The sequence below is a fragment of the Salmo salar genome, chromosome ssa15 (genome assembly GCF_905237065.1).
Source record: "Salmo salar chromosome ssa15, Ssal_v3.1, whole genome shotgun sequence".
Lineage (NCBI taxonomy): Eukaryota > Metazoa > Chordata > Actinopteri > Salmoniformes > Salmonidae > Salmo > Salmo salar.
The window spans coordinates 39,032,323-39,051,758 of NC_059456.1; the positions used below are offsets into that span (position 1 = coordinate 39,032,323).

The 19,436-nt window shown below is 44.0% G+C and overlaps 1 protein-coding gene across 3 annotated transcripts in view; it reads right to left on the reverse strand.

Annotated features, from left to right (window-relative positions):
- Positions 1 to 19,436, reverse strand: part of LOC106571395 (cation-independent mannose-6-phosphate receptor) — a 44,697-nt gene that overhangs the window by 11,955 nt on the left and 13,306 nt on the right. For all 3 annotated transcript variants that reach the window (XM_014144438.2, XM_014144437.2, XM_045695714.1), the window contains 26 exons: positions 19,291 to 19,436; positions 18,887 to 19,079; positions 18,660 to 18,763; positions 18,338 to 18,514; positions 13,252 to 13,398; positions 12,846 to 12,992; positions 11,802 to 11,939; positions 11,488 to 11,638; positions 11,068 to 11,245; positions 10,654 to 10,769; positions 10,305 to 10,464; positions 9,791 to 9,967; positions 9,581 to 9,682; positions 9,351 to 9,452; positions 5,385 to 5,559; positions 3,684 to 3,857; positions 3,380 to 3,529; positions 3,058 to 3,233; positions 2,785 to 2,872; positions 2,456 to 2,665; positions 2,216 to 2,346; positions 1,999 to 2,102; positions 1,758 to 1,888; positions 1,371 to 1,567; positions 992 to 1,118; positions 631 to 762 (listed from right to left, as the gene is read on the reverse strand). The exon at positions 19,291 to 19,436 is cut by the window's right edge and continues 14 nt beyond it. In XM_014144438.2, coding sequence (XP_013999913.1) covers positions 631 to 762; positions 992 to 1,118; positions 1,371 to 1,567; positions 1,758 to 1,888; positions 1,999 to 2,102; positions 2,216 to 2,346; positions 2,456 to 2,665; positions 2,785 to 2,872; positions 3,058 to 3,233; positions 3,380 to 3,529; positions 3,684 to 3,857; positions 5,385 to 5,559; positions 9,351 to 9,452; positions 9,581 to 9,682; positions 9,791 to 9,967; positions 10,305 to 10,464; positions 10,654 to 10,769; positions 11,068 to 11,245; positions 11,488 to 11,638; positions 11,802 to 11,939; positions 12,846 to 12,992; positions 13,252 to 13,398; positions 18,338 to 18,514; positions 18,660 to 18,763; positions 18,887 to 19,079; positions 19,291 to 19,436 — 3,833 coding nt within the window. The remainder of the gene's footprint in view (positions 1 to 630; positions 763 to 991; positions 1,119 to 1,370; positions 1,568 to 1,757; positions 1,889 to 1,998; positions 2,103 to 2,215; positions 2,347 to 2,455; positions 2,666 to 2,784; positions 2,873 to 3,057; positions 3,234 to 3,379; positions 3,530 to 3,683; positions 3,858 to 5,384; positions 5,560 to 9,350; positions 9,453 to 9,580; positions 9,683 to 9,790; positions 9,968 to 10,304; positions 10,465 to 10,653; positions 10,770 to 11,067; positions 11,246 to 11,487; positions 11,639 to 11,801; positions 11,940 to 12,845; positions 12,993 to 13,251; positions 13,399 to 18,337; positions 18,515 to 18,659; positions 18,764 to 18,886; positions 19,080 to 19,290) is intronic.

Below are 19,436 nucleotides of genomic sequence, written 5' to 3' on the forward strand. Positions count from 1 at the left end.
TAGCATCTTAACACCCGCCCGCTTAACCTGGAAGCCAGAGGAGGAAACACTGTTCAACTGATGACCGAGGTCAGCCTGCAGGCGCCTGGCCCGCCACAGAGTCGCTAGAGCACGATGAGCCAAGTAAAACCCCCCCGGCCAAACCCTCCCCAAACGACGCTGGGCCAATTGTGCACCGCCCTATGGGACTCCCGATACAGCCCAGGATCGAACCCGGGTCTGTAGTGACGACCGGGTCTAAGGCACGTGATGCAGTGCCTTAGACCACTGCGCCACATTTTTTGTTAGCTTTTTTCATTTCAAAATGTCGCATGTGAATGAATATCTATTTATCTTCTCCCAGGAAGGTAACATATTGGAGAACCAGCCTCACAGTCCTGAGTCTAAAGCAGAGCCACAGACCGATTACAAAATACCGCTGAATAAACTAACATCGTCTAGAAGAGTCTGCTTAATTTCTACACAGTCGTCTTGGGACCCCTGTCTGGTCCATGGCTCAGTAAGCTGATCACTGCTGGATGGCAGACACATTGGCAGGCCTGTTGATTGATTCCTGCGGGGATCTGGCTTTGACCAGTATTAGAGCTTTCCCAGCCAACCCAGAGCTTATGAGATAGAATATGGTCTTACCTGTGTCTGGACCACAGCCTGCGTTGGCCAGTTCCCCACACACGTTGAGCCTGAACATCTTCCTAGGGTCCATGTTGTCATACACAGTGTAGCCTCCCTCCTGGCTTAGTCCATTCAGGTCAAAGAGGTGGCCTGGGTTCAGGAGGGCAACACAGTACATACATACACATGTCCAAACATTTTTTTTAACTATAGCACATGGAGGAGTTTGTCAGTAACTCTTTGCGGTCATGTGCTTGACTACTGCACCGAGATTCTATGAGAATGATAATCAAGAATGATAATTATACTAATTGCAAATACTTTAGTGCAGGCAGCGGTCTTTCAGTTTTCAGTGGCTGTGCGTGGGAATGGCACTCACCGGTGACTGGATTGGTGACTCTGCAGTCGCCATGCTGGCTGCTGTTGAGGGGGCAGGCGGCTGCAGTGAACCACACAAAGGTATAGACACAGTCCTCTATGGCCATGATCAGGGTTGGTCTTGAGTCCTGGGGCAGAAACACAGTCCGTCTACTCAGTTACATTTTATTCATTTAGCAGACACTCTTATCCAGAGGGACTTACAGTAGTGAGTGGAATCATTTTCATACTGGTCCCCCGTGGGAATCGAACCCACAACCCTGGCATTGCAAACGCCATGCTCTACCTATTGTGTGTGTGCATATCTGTGCGTGGGCATATTTGTGTTTATGCGTAATTGTGTGTGTATCTGCATGTGTGTGATGTCTATAATCCCTTACCACTTTGTCCCGGTCACATTTGAAGCGTATGATGGTGCTCTTATTCCTCTGTCCACCGGAACACATCTCTCCGTTGGTGTACTTGAGTACAAGGATGTTCTGGTCCCACTGTGGGGCAGACTCGGCCTCTCCCAGACTCACATAATGCTCTTCACTCTTCAGACAGGACGCTGCGTTGGACGGACACTTCCAGGAGCCTACAACATGAGGAAATAAATATGTATCCCATGGTTCAGAAGGTGAGCATAATTGCACCACATTCAAATTGTGAATGAAGACTTTATGAGAATGTTGATATTTGTTCACACAAATGGGGAAATAAAAAGGATATAGGCGCCACCAGTGTCCTTCATTTAAAGGATGCTGGTGTTGAGGATAGGCACTTACCCCCCTGTTGCACCAGAGACTTGCAGACATTGATGTAGTAGCGCTCCTGCTTCTCAGTGCTGGACTCCACCACCCAGTTTCTGGTGTTCAGGGCCAGAGAGGAGAGGTCGTACGACTTTCCATTAGAATCTCTGTGAGGAAGAATAAAGATAGGAGACAATCAGTCATTGTCTGGGAGAAAGAGGTTGTGGATGGAAGAGGGCTCCCAGAATAGAATAGAATATAATATGACTATGCATACTGGTAAGAGCAGCTGGTAGTTTTGACAGGGATACAGGCAAGAGCTGTACGCCAGGTAAAGAGATAGGTGCACTCTGCAGTCTCCTTGATAAATTCTGGCACCCCCTATAGGCAGAAACAACACAAAACAACCCGAGTAACTACCACATCCAAGCACACTTTGGGACAAGCAGAGAAGTTGCATTAGAGGTTTCCTCTTTCGCTTCGCTCAGACTCACAGGGTTCATTTTAGGATGACAGGAGAAGTAGATCGCTGTGGATCTCTGATAGATCCTATGGCAGGTCTCCCCACCAGTGTAGTTGAGTACCAGCTGTTCTCCAACATAGCTCAGAGTCTGTGAGGCCATGCCTAATACATTATAAAACAAAAGCAACATGCCTGAGGTTTTTGATCAGTTACTAACAAACCAAAATCAAAGCTTTTTTAAAGACCAAGTATTTGATACAGGTTTACATACCGGCAATTCTGTGGGTGCTGCCTTCCACCTGACAGACTGACACCTGGTCACTGCCTGTGTCTTTGTTTGTGCAGATCCCTTTCTGAAGCCCCCCGCAGACAGAGAAGTGGTACTGGTACTGGCCACTCTTCACCATGTAGTCCTTCCCTGACAGGGAACTCATGTCAAACATGTAGCCACTTCTGGGGTCCTTGACTTTACAGTTTTCACCTGCAGGAGTCAGGGAGAGGAGAGTTAACTTGAGCATGATGATGACACTAGTGGAGAGAAGTAACAGTCTTAGTCAGAGCCACAACATTAAACATGGCAGCCTCTTCTTTCAAGCCTACCCTGAGCACTGGTGAGAGGGCATGCCTCGGAGGTTCTCCAGATGAACACATATTCACAGCCGTCTTGGCGGTCAAAAACAGGAGAACCCTATTAGTAAAGGAACCAACCAAGAAAAATATAGGTATTAGGAGGGGAAATATATGGTAATAGGATCAGTAACATCAATAAGTAAAATTTCACACAGATTCCTGCCATTGATAAGTACACCAACTCTATGGCCATAACATGGAAGAGCATTCCCATAGAGAACAAGATGCGTGTATTTTACTCACAGGGTTGTCGTCACACTGGAAGATGATACGTGTGGAGTAGTGGTCTGTGTCACAGCGGTCCCCGTTGAGGTAGACAATGCTGATGGAGCCGTCAGAGGCCACCTGGGGGCTAGACTGGACGTAGCCCAGGTTCACACCTTTACCCTCCATGGTGCCACATGCACCCAAGAGGCCCGCTGCAGATGCACACATAGATGCATGTACAGGAGTTAAAACACAAAGCTAAAAATTGTCAAGAGCAATGCTAAACTGATGGTACAGCACAGAGGTATTCCTCCTCATTGGCTGGCATATCAACATAGGCTCATGGTGTGTGACTCACCGGGGCAGCCCTGGACTGGAGGCAGAGGTTTACACACGTTGATGAAGAAGCTGCGTTTCTTAGCCTGTTCAGCCGTGTCGATGGCCACCCAGGGACTGTCTTCACTGTCTCTGCTCAGGTGACTCAGGTCATACTCGTTACCATGGGAATCTAAAATGGAAGGACAAACAACGTCTTTCAATTAATGAAAATACCCATTTCTATGACCAGAGTTTGTTAAGGTGGATAGAGTGATATATGCCTCGTTAGAGACGTACTGAAGACATCCATACTGTTTTGAAGACATTGACAGTGTTGTTCCTACCAGTGATTTGACAGTCCACAGGGGCAGGGATGCATGCCAGGGCTGTGGAGAACTCAAAGAAGACATCATGGGTGACGTGTGTAGATGAGCTGAGCTCTTCTCGGACCAGTTTCAGAGTGCCAGGGTGGGCGTCCTGGTCACACACAAAACTAATGGTGAAGGTGTCCCTGGTGCCTGGGGGAGAACGGAGGAATCAGGACAGTTATCAGACCAAATGCTTATGAACTGACTCATTAAAAAGGGATTTTCCAGAGGATTGAAAACTAAGTTATTATTTTTTTAAAACCTCTCGTTTTGGACTCAACGTGTCAATGTATGGCTCATACATGCATAATAAACGATCTACAGTCCTCTTCCAGCGGAAAAAGGTACAGAATCCTTACATTCTAACCTGACATGTCGCGCATGAGATCTATGTGCTCGTTCCTGTCATGTAATAAACTTGCGCTCTGAAGCAAGAGTGTTGCTTTACCAAGGAGAGGAGGTAACATCGAGATCCTACTACTACAAAGGGAGGCTTACTGGATATCATATCTAAAAACATTGACCCCTAGTGGTCTGAATATTGACTTTGATCTCAGGCCCTTATGAACAAATCTTTCTTTTATGAACAAGTCCTATAAATGAATATATTATTTCTACAGCTTGTTAGCGTACACCTAATATGTTCCCCTGTTGATGATGCTCATTATACATTAAGGTTGAACCAAAAGATTACATGTAACAAATATTAAATGAAATACGAATCAATTATGTGAAATTTAATTAAACAATAATGTATGTTGATGCTAATATGATGTACAATATTCCATTATGTTTCTATATGATAACAATATCGTAATATATTTAATATGCCATAAACTAATAAATAAATAAATATATATATATATATTTTTTTAAGTTTCACTAATTTATTTTAATTAACTTAAATCATTATGACACACCCCTCACTATTGTCGTTGGTTGCACTAATTGCACTGTTTGTCTACATAACCTGGTTCAAGTATTCACTATGCCTTCACAAGTGATGCCGAAACGTTGGTAAATACCCATTAAATTGCTGGCAGTTTATATATGGAGTGTGCGACTTTCTTTCGCCGTTAGTCGAACACAAACACATTTTTCTGGGTGTGCGCCACTCATGTTTTTTAAAGATGGCATTGTAGCCACACAAATACATTTAGAAGATAATTGTCAACCAATCCCAAACGTGATGGACAATGTTGATTGGCAGGTGGAATGATGTCCAATGAGGTTGCAAGGTTAAAGTGGGAGGAGGGATCAGGTCAGCCCAGTATTGTCCAATGAGGTTGCAGGGTGAGCTCAACATGCACACCACATTGTTTTTGTTTTTTTAACTCTCTTTTGGTACACCTTACAGAGGCTCAAGAACAATGACGTTGTAGACAATTGTACACTATTTTGGCCTGTTTTGGCTCATGAGTGCTACTTTCAAAACTACTGGCGGAAATTATACAAAACTTCTGGCAAATCTCTTTAAGTCAAAGAATGTTTGAGAAATGCAGGATATAGCATGCAAAAAAATATGGATTCCATTTCTTAGGCAGCAATGCTAATATTGCTGTAATGTGCAACTCTATTATATAACACTGTGTGTACGATGATTTTTGTGCAAATTATGCATTTATGTTGAAGGGAGCAGCCGTGTTGATTGAAGATAACTGGGTCCATTGACTGTACCTGTAGGCCTGTCCAGGTCTCCTTTGTATGTGAGTGTGAGCAGGCCGTCAGTAGAGTACTGTAGAGATCTCTCCACTCCCACAGGACCAACAACCAGGTCATGGTCCAGCTCACAGCCAGCTACAGGCTTCCCCTGGTCCTTCCCACACTCTGCCACCTCATCACAGATATTCACCTGGGGGGGGACGACGACGACAGTGTCATATAGTCAGGCACAGTGCCCAAAAACACTACTACACAAACAATGTGTACATTTCACTGCAACAGAAGTCAACTCAGGAACTGGAAGCCAGAGCTAGCCTGGGAAATGGATTCACTTTAGTTGATTTTATGACATATTTGACAGGGACGATGGACATTAGTCAACATTTCTGGGAATGTGCCATTTCTGCTATGCAGGCCAGAGGCTACAACCTGCCACTGTGTGGAGAAGTTAAAAGGAAACAGAACTAAAACTGCTTGGATATGCATCGATCCCCGGGTCAATTTTTTACGCGGACCCCAAACTGATCCAAATCTGTCATAAAATCGATTCAAGCGTTACGAATTGGCGGTTCACCATTTTTTTTTTTTTTAGCTCATATTACCTTCTTTCTACATCCCGAAAATACAATATTTTTTTGTGACAAATGATATGTCCTCTCCTTCAGTGTAAAACTAAGCATGTAAATGTGTTGACAGTCATTGATCTACAAGTCAATTTGCATGCCGAACAACCCAGGCAATATCAGTAGCCTAGTCAAACTGCGCACTGCTTCATGCACTCACCAACGAGAGGTAGGCCGCATGTCACCTTCAGCATTCAAATGTTTGTAAAATGGCGCAATTTTAGGTTTTATTCGTTGAGTGACAACCAATGTTATTGCTAGGTTATTGTTTTCAAATACCTAGTTGAAAATTGTGTTTTACCAGACTAAAATAGCCTAAGCAAGTGACGGAGACACGACTCATCTGGCTTTATAGCCTACCTCTGGGGTGTCAAACTTATTCCATGGAGGGCCTAGAGTCTGCAGGTTTTTTTTTTTTTCTTCTTCTTCCAATTAAGCCATAGACAACCAGGTGTGGGGTGTAATTAGTGACCGTAATAAATCAATCAAATACAAGGGAGGAGCGAAAATCCGCAGACACTCAGCCCTCTGTGGAATGAGTTTGCCATGTGGCATACCTGCTGATCGACTCATCTGGCTATATACTGTAGGCTACCTGCTGATCGGGGCTTAGGGTAAATTAGATTTTATTTTGATTGTTCGGGTTCACCATCAGCAATCATTTTTGCTTTAAACCTCTACAGGATCGGTGTCCCCCTGCGGGACGGTTGAGCTAATGTGCGCTAATGTGATTAGCATGAGGTTGTAAGTAAAAAGAACATTTCCCACGACATAGACATATCTGATATGGGAAGAAAGCTTATATTCTTGTTAATCTAACTGCACTGTCCAATTTACAGTAGCTATTACAGTGAAAGAATACCATGCTATTGTTTGAATTGAGTGCAGTTTTGAACATGAAAATGTAATAATAAAACAATTAGGCACATTTGGGAAGACTTGATACAACATTTTGAACAGAAATACAATGGTTCATTGGATCAGTCTAAAAAGTTGCACGTGAACTGCTGCCATCTAGTGGCCAAAATCTAAATTGAACCTAAACTGGAATAATACATTGTGGCCTTTCTCTTGCATTTCAAATATGGAACAAAAATAAAACTATATTATCTTTTACCAGGTCTAATGTGTTATATTCTCCTACGTTAATTTAACATTTCCACAAACTTCAAAGTGTTTCCTTTGAAATGGTATCAAGAATATGCATATCCTTGCTTCAGGTCCTGAACTACAGGCAGTTAGATTTGGGTATGTCATTTTAGGCAAAAATGTAAAAAAAATGGGTCCGATCCACAATATGTGTACAGTTCCAGTTAAAAGTTTATAAAAAGTGTTTTTCTTTATTTTTACTATTTTCTACATTGCAGAATAATAGTGAACACATCAAAACTATGAAATAACATATGGAATCATGTAGTAACCACTTTTCTTTTTACAAATCAAAATATATTTAATATTTGAGATTCTTCAAAGTCGCCACCCTTTGCCTTTGACGGCTTTGCACACTGTTGGCATTCTCTCACCAGCTTCACCTGGAATGCTTTTTCAACAGTCTTGAAGGAGTTCCCACATATGCTGAGCACTTGGTGGCTGCTTTTCCATCACTCTGTGGTCCAACTCATCCAAAACCATTTCAATTAGTTTGAGGTCGGGGGATTGTGAAGGCTAGGTCATCTGATGCAGCACTCCATCACTCTCTTCCTTGGTCAAATAGCCCTTACACAGCCCGGAGGTGTGTTGGGTCATTGTCCTGTTGTAAAACAAATTAGTCCCACTAAGCGCAAACCAGATGGGATGGAGTATCACTGCAGAATGCTGTGGTAGCCATGCTGGTTAAGTGTGCCTTGAATTCTAAATAAATCACTGACAGTGTCATCAGCAAAGCACCCCCACACCTCCTCCATGCTTCACGGTGGGGACCACACATGCAGAGATCATCCATTCACCTACTCTGCGTCTCACAAAGACACAGCATTTGGAACCAAAAATCTAAAATTTGGACTCATCAGACCAAAATACAGATTTCCAACGGTCTTGTGTCCATTGCACATGTTTCTTGGCACAAGCAAGTCTCTTCTTCTTATTGGTGTCCTTAAGTAGTGGTTTCTTTGCAGCAATTGGACCATGAAGGCCTGATTCACGCAGACTCCTCTGAACAGTTGATGTTGAGATGTGTCTGTTACTTGAACTCTGTGAAGCATTTATTTTGGTCTGCAATCTGAGGTGCAGTTAACTCTAATGAACGTATCCTCTGCAGCAGAGGTAACTCTGGGTCTTCCATTCCTGTGGCAGTCCTCATGAGAGCCAGTTTCATCATAGTACTTGATTTTTGCAGCTGCACTTGAAGAAACGTTCAAACTTCTTGAAATTTTCCGCATTGGCTGACCTTCTTGTATTAAAGTAACGGACTGTCGTTTCTCTTTGCCTATTTGAGTTGTTCTGGCATAATATGGACTTGGTCTTTTACCAGATAGGGCTATCTTCTGTATACCACCCCGACCTTGTCACAACACAACTGATTGGCTCAAACGCATTAAGGAGAGAAATTCCACAACTTAACAAGGGACACCTGTTAGTTGAAATGCATTCCAGGTGACTACCTCATGAAGCTGGTTGAGAGAATACCAAGAGTGTGCAAAGCTGTCATCAAGGCAAAGCGAGGCGACTTTGAAGAATCTCAAATCTATTTTGATTTGTTAAAAAGTGGTTACTACATGATTCCATATGTGTTATTTCATAGTTTATGTCTTCACTATTACTCGACAATGTAGAAAACAGTAAAAATAAAGAAAAACCCTGTAATTAGTAGGTGTGTCCAAACTTTTGACTGGTACTGTACATGGTCATTTTTAGACACACAGGGTCAAGTTGATCATTTCATAACGAGGACAACAATCACTTTTTCTACACTCACTGCGTGGTCCATGTGGGGGAAAAGAAAACTTCCAAACGGTCTGCCATTTGATTTTGAAACAGGGGTGAAGTCCAAAGTTGTACTATATATTCATTGGCTATATCATAGCTAATTTGTAAAGATAAATATTGATACATTACTAGCTCAAAACCTTTTAATCTGGAATTTTTTTAATTATTTAGTGGATGTGGTGATTTCGGGGTGGTAGATGCCCAGTTTCATCACAACCACACACAGAGATCCAGCTGAATTTAGAATGGAAAATGAATGCGTTTATATAACAAATGTTAGTGCATCGAATCGTATCTCATTGATTTGTACTTCTAATCAAACTGAACGGTTTCAAACTAAAACGTATCGTTCCTGTATCGTATCTGAGCCCATGCATCTAGATACATATCGAATCATCTTGAAAGGGACAGGTGAACATGCCTAGTGACTTACCACGAAAGTTTTCCCATTCCCCTCAGCCTTGTAGCCAGTCTTGGAGGACAGAGGATGCAGATTGAACTCAAAGCCGGTGTTGGGATCCCTCACAGAGCAGGTCTGCCATAGAATAGAACAAAGAAACATTTAAAAATCATTGACGACACCTCACCAAATCTATAACAGAAGATCTAAAGACTTTAGAGATAAACATTCGCTTCAAGTTGATGTGGAATGCAACAACTCACCTTGTTCTTGTCATCAGCAGTACTGATGGCACAAGCTGCCCCAGTCTCCCACATGAAGTTGGCAGTACAGTTTCCATAATTGAGGAAACGAGGGCCGGACGACTGTAGATACAAATAAATACAGGCACATCTCACTCTTAAAATCATAGACAGACTTTATGATATAGATTTTTTTGACACAGTGGTCTATAAATATGTAATTTCACTTACCACAGACCCTCTGGAGCAGACCAGGTGGATACGTGTGGTGTAGGTGAGTTTCAGTCCATCTGAGATGCACTTGGAGCCGCCTGTGTACTCCAGCAGCAGGCGGTCCTTCTCCTCGATCACTGGACCTCTCTTAGCCAGGCCCATGTTACTGACAGACACCGTTTCAGACAGAATGCCCTGAAGACAACACACAGAGAAAGACCAGAATCACATCGGGCTACAGTTCAGTACTAAGACAGAACCACAGGGGATGGCTACCAGAACCAGACGAGGGATAGTAACAGTCTTACCTTAAATTGATATCAATAACAAAAAAAGATACATATCATTTGTGGAAAAATCTACTTTTTAATGCCGTTTAATGCACTGTTTTCCAGATAATGCCATTGGATAAATACTGTACTCCGGTGATAGAAGGATCTGAAGTGCAAGTTCCATGACCCAAACAGTGTTTAACACACATCATAGTGTGTAAACCTCCTCCTGTAGGTCATCCTGGAGCTTTTACACTAACCTGCTGAGGCTCGTATTTCATCTGGCAGACGGAGGCCTGGCGGTCACAGCCCTGCACGGCATTCAGAGGACGACACACATTGATGTAGTACTTCCTCAGGTTGTTAGGGTCAGACAGGTCCATGGCCTGCCAGTTTCTCCCTCCACTAGACCGGGAAAGACTGGGAGAGAGGACAGAGAGAGGAGGGTTACACACATTATTCTTCAAATATTGTTTCTTGTCTGCCTTTATTGGACATAACTAAGACCGATAATTTTTCTTGACCCCATGACCTGACCAGGACAAAGGAAGCTTTGTGGCCTGGGAAAACTCCTAGCCCTAGTCATAACATTGTGCAGGGAATTCTCACCTGGAGAGGTCGTACTGGTCCAGACTGTTGGGGTCTGTTACCACACACTCCTGTGGCCTCTCTGGACAGGCGTAGGACGTATACCACCTGAAGTTATAGGTGTACTTGTCTTCTACCTGTGAGGATCAACATGGTTATGAATAATGGTACGTTCATGGTATAAATACTACAGGTGGAACAGTGCATATGTGAACCATATGAGGAACTACATATTAGAGATTGGATGAGATCTGTCAGCAGGACATATACCCTGATAAAGACAGCTTGTCTGTCGAAACGTTGGACATAAATATTTTCGCATCTGAGCTCCTAGAGTGTGCGGCTCTCCTTTATTTTTTAAGTGTTCCACTCCGCTAGCCAGCACCTCGCCTAAATAGGTGTGCGTTACTTTCGCCTCTAGGACCCAGTCAGTACCTGAAACTCTGGCTTTCCAGCGCCGGCCTCTCGGTCACAGAGGAAGGAGATCATAGTGGAGCGAAGGGTGTGCTGCATGTTGTTGTACTGAGAGCCATTATTGTAGGACAGCTTGATCATCCCGTCATAGTAGGACAGCTGAGAGTTAAACTCCCCCAGGCTCCATGAATTAGAGCCACTGTAGCAGGCAGACAGACACCAAACATAAGAACAGAAGCTACAGTATATCCATCCATTACTTCAGACTAAAACGGTCAGTCCATTCAGTCCTCTAACCTCTGAACTCTAAAGCACATGTATGGACCCCAGATATAAGCTTGATCCTATTTTCCTACCACTGTAATAGGGCACTTCCACCTATTGTATATCCACAGGGATTTAGTATGACAAGAAGGGTTGATTTAAATGGTTAATACATGCCTTTGGTCCACTTGGCAGGCCCCAGCCTTCAGAGGGCATTTGGCTGCAGTGACAGAGCCACAGACGTTAATTAAGTAGTCATAATCTCCATTGGACATGTTGTAGAAGTCTCCTCCAGGTTTAGACAGGGGGGACAGGTCAAATGAGAACCCTGTAGAGAGAAGACAAAAGAGAAAATTATAGTAACGCATCAAACGGCTATATTACATCTCCATAATCTAAACCTCCTGTCCTCGTCTCCCTGCTTCCATATGAAACAATATTAAAGTTCTGGACACAAATTGCTGGTAGGCATCTGGGTCCATGTGACCTACCAGCTTGAGGGTCTTCCACCTTGCAGTTGTCCCCCTCTGTCCTGGACATGACGCAGGCTGCAGCCGTGTACCACTCAAACTCATACACACAGCCGTCACTGGACACACTCCGCATGATGGGGGCACTCTCTAGGTCACCTGGGTAGAAGGACAGGGGGAGAGACGGGACGCACACAGAAAGTCAGGAGGAGTTGAACAGCTAGACTTTAAAGACAACATTAAGGTAGGACTAAAATGCTAGCAAGCTCCACTTTCAGGTAGTCTTGCCACGATACAAAAATGTTGACTTCGATACTAAGTTTAGTATCACGATACTTGATACCATTACAATACTAGATATCAAAATGATACCACGGCAAAAAAGGCAGCGTATCAGCCTTAGTCACAGAATGGCACTTGTTCCAGACAGATCTTTTGAGTTCAATATCGTTACAGATTTGGGATTTTTGAATGTATACATTAATGAATCAATTATACAAAATTATACAATCAATTTGACGTTGGTAAAAAAAAAAATTTATCCACAAGTGTATTACCAGCTGGGCACATCAATCTTAGATGATATCGCAGATCTAACACCCACTATCAGCTTCCTAGGCTACATTGGAAAGTGTTTTAGCCTGTAATGGACATTGTTTTGCAAACAGTAATTAACCGTTTCAACATTTTATATGCCGTGTTGCATCATTCAAGTGTTTTAACTTCTGTGCAGCATAAGCGGTGATGCAGCACAGGCTCCTAGTGAGTGCAGTGGTTTCTCAGGACAGGCTAGAGCCAGCAATGAGGAAGTGGAGCAGGCACGGTCCTCTCATGCTATTAGGGGACATTGGCAGCACTGATACAGACTTGATCCTCTATCAAAATCAGTAGACGACGTGAGACATTTGAAAGAAGTACCGAAAGTAACAGAAATTGTAGTAACGAACCGTTTTTCATGTTAAATTTTTTAAAAGTAACAACTTTTCAGTATAAAATGCAACACCACTTTCAGGTGAACAGTTATTCACCTTGGACTCTGCAACTAACTATTTCTAACACTCTCACCTGGCTTGCACTTCAGAATCATGATGGTCTTGATTTTTGTGTGCTTCCTGCATTCTCCTCCCTCAGTGTATACCAGCTGTATGTCGTTGCTGTCAGTCTTGGTAGGGGAGGTGAGAAATTTGCCCAAGCTGATTACTTTTTCCTTTCCTAAAGGAGAGGATGGAATACATTTTTTAAAGGCAACAAACAAGCTACAAACTGTAAGCCATCTTGGTCTCTCAGATTTGACAGTATGTTGTCCGTGTACAGATAACAATCAGGGCCTGTATTCAGAAAGCGTCTCAGAGTAGGTCTAGACTCAGTTTTGCCTTTTAGATCATAATGAAAATGGGGAACCTGAGCCTAAAACAGCACTCCTACTCTGAGACGCTTTATGAAGACAGGCCCAGATCTTCTCCAGACGTACCCACGGCACAGATGGCAGCGTCCTCGGGGCAGGTGCTGGTGGCCCCCTGCTGGAGGACTTTGTGACACACATTGACATAGAAGCGCATCCTGTCTGACTTGGGGGCATTGGCATCCACAGCCTCCCAGTTCTGGGCCGACTCAGACTCTGAAAGGCACAAGACAAGTTATGTGGTTTAGCATATACACTGACTATACAAAACATGCTCTTTCCATGGGACTGACCAGGTGAATCAAGGTGAAAACTATGATCCCTTATTGATGTCACTTGTTAAATCCATTTCAAATCAGTGTAGATGAAGGGGAGGAGACAGGTTAAAGAAGGATTTTTAAGCCTTGAGACAATTGAGACATGGATTGTGTATGTGTGCCATTCAGAGGGTGAATGGAGAAGACAAAAGATTTAAGCTCCTTTGAACAGGGCAAGGGAGGTGCCAGGTACACCGGTTTGTGTCAAAAACTGCAATGCTGCTGGGTTTTTCACGCTCAAACGTTTCCCGTGTGTCTCAAGAATGGTCCACCACCAAAAGGACATCCAGCCAACTTGACACAACTGTGTGAAGCATTGGAGTCAACATGGGCCAGCATCCCTGTGGAATGATGAGATTGGCCTGACTGAAACATGGCTTAAGCCTGATGAATTTACTGTGTTAAATGCGGCCTCACCCCCTGGTTACACTAGTGACCATATCCCCCGCGCTTCCCGCAAAGGCGGAGGTGTTGCTAACATTTATGATAGCAAATTTAAATATACCAACAAAAAAACAACAACGACGTTTTCGTCTTTTGAGCTTCTAGTCATGAAATCTATGCAGCCTACTCAATCACTTTTTATAGCTACTGTTTACAGGCCTCCTGGGCCATATGCAGCGTTCCTCACTGAGTTCCCTGAATTCCTAATCGGACCTTGTAGTCATCGCAGATAATATTCTAATTTTTGGTGACTTTAATATTCACATGGAAAAGTCCACAGACCCACTCCAAAAGGCTTTCGGAGACATCATCGACTCAGTGGGTTTTGTCCAACATGTCTCTGGACCTACTCACTGCCACAGTCATACTCTGGACCTAGTTTTGTCCCATGGAATAAATGTTGTGGATCTTAATGTTTTTCCTCATAATCCTGGCCTATCGGACCACCATTTTATTACTTTAGCAATCGCAACAAATAATCTGCTCAGACCCCAACCAAGAAGCATTAAAAGTCGTGCTATAAATTCTCAGACAACCCAAAGATTCCTTGATGCCCTTCCAGACTCCCTCTGCCTACCCAAGGACGTCAGAGGACAAAAATCAGTTAACCACCTAACCGAGGAACTCAATTTAACCTTGCGCAATACCCTAGATGCAGTTGCACCCCTAAAAACTAAAAACATTTGTCATAAGAAACTAGCTCCCTGGTATACAGAAAATACACGAGCTCTGAAGCAAGCTTCCAGAAAATTGGAATGGAAATGGCGCCACACAAAACTGGAAGTCTTCCGACTAGCTTGGAAAGACAGTACCGTGCAGTATCGAAGAGCCCTCACTGCTGCTCGATTATCCTATTTTTCCAACTTAATTGAGGAAAATAAGAACAATCCGAAATTTATTTTTGATACTGTCGCAAAGTTAACTAAAAAGCAGCATTCCCCAAGAGAGGATGGCTCTCACTTCAACAGTGATGAATTCATGAACTTCTTTGAGGAAAAGATCATGATCATTAGAAAGCAAATTACGGACTCCTCTTTAAATCTGCGTATTCCTCCAAGCTCCATTGTTCTGAGTCTGCACAACCCTGCCAGGACCTAGGATCAAGGGAGACACTAAAGTGTTTTAGTACTATATCTCTTGACACAATGATGAAAATAATCATGGCCTCTAAACCTTCAAGCTGCATACTGGACCCTATTCCAACTAAACTACTGAAAGAGCTGCTTTCTGTGCTTGGCCCTCCTATGTTGAACATAATAAACGGCTCTCTATCCACCGGATGTGTACCAAACTCACTAAAAGTGGCAGTAATAAAGCCTCTCTTGAAAAAGCCAAATCTTGACCCAGAAATTATAAAAAACTATTGGCCTATATCGAATCTTCCATTCCTCTCAAAAATGTTAGAAAAAGCTGTTGCGCAGCAACTCACTGCCTTCCTGAAGACAAACAATGTATACGAAACGCTTCAGTCTGGTTTTAGACCCCATCATAGCACTGAGACTGCACTTGTGAAGGTGGTAAATGACCTTTTAATGACGTCAGACCGAGGTTCTGTGTCTGTCCTCATGCTCCTAGATCTTAGTACTGCTTTTGATACCATCGATCACCACATTCTTTTGGAGAGATTGAAAACCCAAATTGGTCTACATGGACAAGTTCTGGCCTGGTTTAGGTCTTGATGCTTGTTCTAGGTCCCAAGAAACAAAGAGATCTTCTGTTGAATCTGACAATTAATCTGCATGGTTGTACAGTCGTCTTAAATAAAACTGTGAAGGTCCTCGGCGTTACTCTGGACCCTGATTTCTCGTTTGAAGAACATATCAAGACTGTTTCAAGGACAGCTTTTTTCCATCTATGTAACATTGCAAAAATCAGAAACTTTCTGTCCAAAAATGACACAGAAAAATGAATCCATGCCTTTGTTACTTCTAGGTTGGACTACTGCAATGCTCTACTTTCCGGCTACCCGGATAAAGCACTAAATAAACTTCAGTTAGTGCTAAATACGGCTGCTAGAATCCTGACTAGAACCAAAAAATGTGATCATATTACTCCAGTGCTAGCCTCCCTACACTGGCTTCCTGTTAAGGCAAGGGCTGATTTCAAGGTTTTACTGCTAACCTACAAAGCATTACATGGGCTTGCTCCTACCCATCTTTCCAATTTGGTCCTGCCGTACATACCTACGCATACGCTACGGTCACAAGACGCGGGCCTCCTAATTGTTCCTAGAATTTCTAAGTAAACAGCTGGAGGCAGGGCTTTCTCCTATAGAGCTCCATTTTTATGGAATAGTCTGCCTACCCATGTGAGAGACGCAGACTCAGTCTCAACCTTTAAGTCTTTACTGAAGACACATCTCTTCAGTAGGTCCTATGATTAAGTGTAGTCTGGCCCAGGGGTGTAATGGTGAACGGAAAGGCTGGAGCAACGAACCGCCCTTGCTGTCTCTGCCTGGCCGGTTTCCCCTCTTTCCACTGGGATTCTCTGCCTCTACCCCTATTACGGGGGCTGAGTCACTGGCTTACTGGTGTTCTTCCATGCCGTCCCTGGGAGGGGTGCGTCATTTGAGTGGGTTGAGTCACTGACGTGGTCTTCCTGTCTGGGTTGGCGCCCCCCCCTTGGGCTGTGCCGTGGCGGAGATCTTTGTGGGCTATACTCGGCCTTGTCCCGGGATGGTATGTTGGTGGTTGGAGATATCCCTCCAGTGGTGTGGAGGCTGTGCTTTGGCAAAGTGGGTGGGGTTATATCCTACCTGTTTTGCCCTGTCCGGGGGTTTCATCGGATGGGGCCACAGTGTCTCCTGACCCCTCCTGTCTCAGCCTCCAGTATTTATGCTGCAGTAGTTTATGTGTCGGGGGGCTAGGGTCAGTCTGTCACATCTGGAGTATTTCTCTTGTCTTTTCCGGTGTCCTGTATGAATTTAAATATGCTCTCTCTAATTCTCTCTTTCTCTCTTTCTTTCTCTCTCTCGGAGGACCTGAGCCCTAGGACCATGCCTCAGGACTACCTGTCTTGATGACTCCTTGGTGTCCCCAGTTCACCTGGCCGTGCTGCTGCTCCAGTTCCAACTGTTCTGCCTGCAGCTATGGAACCCTGACCTGTTCACCGGACGTGCTACCTGTCCCAGAACTGTTGTCCCAGACCTGCTGGAACCCTGACCTATTCACCGGACGTGCTACCTGTCCCAGACCTGCTGTTTTCAACTCTCTAGAGACAGCAGGAGTGGTAGAGATACTCTCAAAGATCGGCTATGAAAAAGCCAACTGACACTTACTCTTGTGTTACTGACTTGTTGCACCCTCGACAACCACTATGATTATTATTATTTGACAATGCTGGTCATTTATGAACATTTGAACATCTAGGCCATGTGCTGTTATAATCTCCACCCGGCACAGCCAGAAGAGGACTGGCCACCCCTCAGCCTGGTTCCTCTCTAGGTTTCTTCCTAGGTTTTGGCCTTTCTAGATAGTTTTTCCTAGCCACCGTGCTTCTACACCTGCATTGCTTGCTGTTTGGGGTTTTAGGCTGGGTTTCTGTATAGCACTTTGAGATATCAGCTGATGTAAGAAGGGCTATATAAATACATTTGATTTGAATGCTTTTGACACTTCGTAGAGTCCATGCCCCGACGAATAGTGGCTGTTCTGAGGGAAAAAGTGGGGGGTGCAACTCAATATTAGGAAGGTGTTCCTAATGTTTGGTATACTCAATGTACAGTAGATTATATATATATATTTATTTATTTATTTTTGTTGCATTTTACCCCCTTTTTCTCCCAAATTTTGTGATATCCAATTGCGATCTAATTACAAACTGGTCTCATCACTGCAACTCCCCAACAGGCTTGGGAGAGGCGAAGGTCGAGTCATGCGTCCTCCGAAATATGACCCGCCGAACCTAGCATCTTAACACCCGCCCGCTTAACCTGGAAGTCTTCCGCACCAATGTGTCGGAGGAAACACCATCCACCTGACAACCGAAGTCAGCCTGCAGGCGCCCGGCACACCACAAGGAGTCGCTAGAGCGCAATGAGCCAAGTAAAGCACCCCTAGCCAAACCCTTCCCTATCCCGGATGATGCCAGGCCAATTGTGCACCGCCCTATGGGACTCCCGGTAACAGCCAGGGATCGAACCCGGGTCTGTAGTGACGCCGCAAGCACTGCGATGCAGTGCCTTAAATCGCTGTGCCACTCGTGAGGCCTTAAATGTACATTTAAATGTATTAGGGCTCATACTCATCTTTCTGATCCCTTTCACTTAGAGTATAAAATTGGAAGTCAAGGGGCTGGTCATTTACATTGATACATGCTGATCGTCAACTGGGATGGAAGCTGAACGCAGTATTCAAGCTCTCTGCAAATGGAGATGATCCAGGACTCCATCTTACCAGGGTAACGTGTTAAGGTGGACAGGTCATAATGCTTATAGTGCATAGTCTTGTTGTCTGTGACCATGCAGAGTAGATCCTCCGTCTCCTTGACACAGGCGTAAGCCGTCTGCCAGTCAAAGTAGTAGGTGCAGTCTGTCTCACCAGCAAACACAGGCGAGCCACGGCCACCGTTTCCTGAGAAACACACAAATAAGGAATAAGTGGGAATGTAATGGACAAGACTTTAATCTGTCATTGTGGAGAGTCCTCTACAGCAGAAAGCATAGTTTATTTAAAAGGTCCTTGCTTTCTCATTGGACACGCTATGGGTTATGCTCACCTGCTGTTTTGTTGCACTCAAAGTTGATGATGGTCATGCGCTGAAAGCCAGAGCTACACCTGCTCCCATCTGGATAGATCAGAGTCAGATCTCCATCAGAGTACCTGGAATAGAGCAATAAAAAGCAACAATTGTTACAAATAAGGGGAAAAGAAGGAGAGAGAAGCAGAGATGGAGAAATATGAAGACATCTGGCAAGAAAATATGTTTATTAATATTTTAAAAACCTTAGTGTTTGATTCATGTATCTCCCAGCAATCTTTCTGACATCTCCCGTTGCTTTGACTTGGCAGGTGGACACATAGTGCTGGTCGTCACCACACTCTCCTGCCTTTGTCTCCCCACACACATTCAGGTAGTAGAAATAGCTGTCCTTCCCATCTCTGCTCTTGGCCTCAGCCATATAGGGGTCGTCTGTAGCTACACACACAGAACGTGACACAGTGATATATTTCAACACGTCATTCACTGTTAGAGGAACTATCATAAACTGTGAATAAAATTAGCCTGAGTCAGTGGGGAATTTGGACAGTCATGAGAATTCATAGCATTACTTCCTTTTATTCCACAAAAAATATGCATCGCCCAATGTTTCTCAAAGCCTGGAATGCTCTGGGCATGGCGGACTCACGGCCGAGTGTGAGGTGGGTGAGGTCTATGTTGATGTCGTGCTGCTTGCTGGTCAGGGTGCAGTTGTGACTCTCCAGGTAGTCTCTGTGGCAGGCGTACTCTGTCACCCACTCTACCTCATACCTGCAGTTGGACTTGGCTGTCATC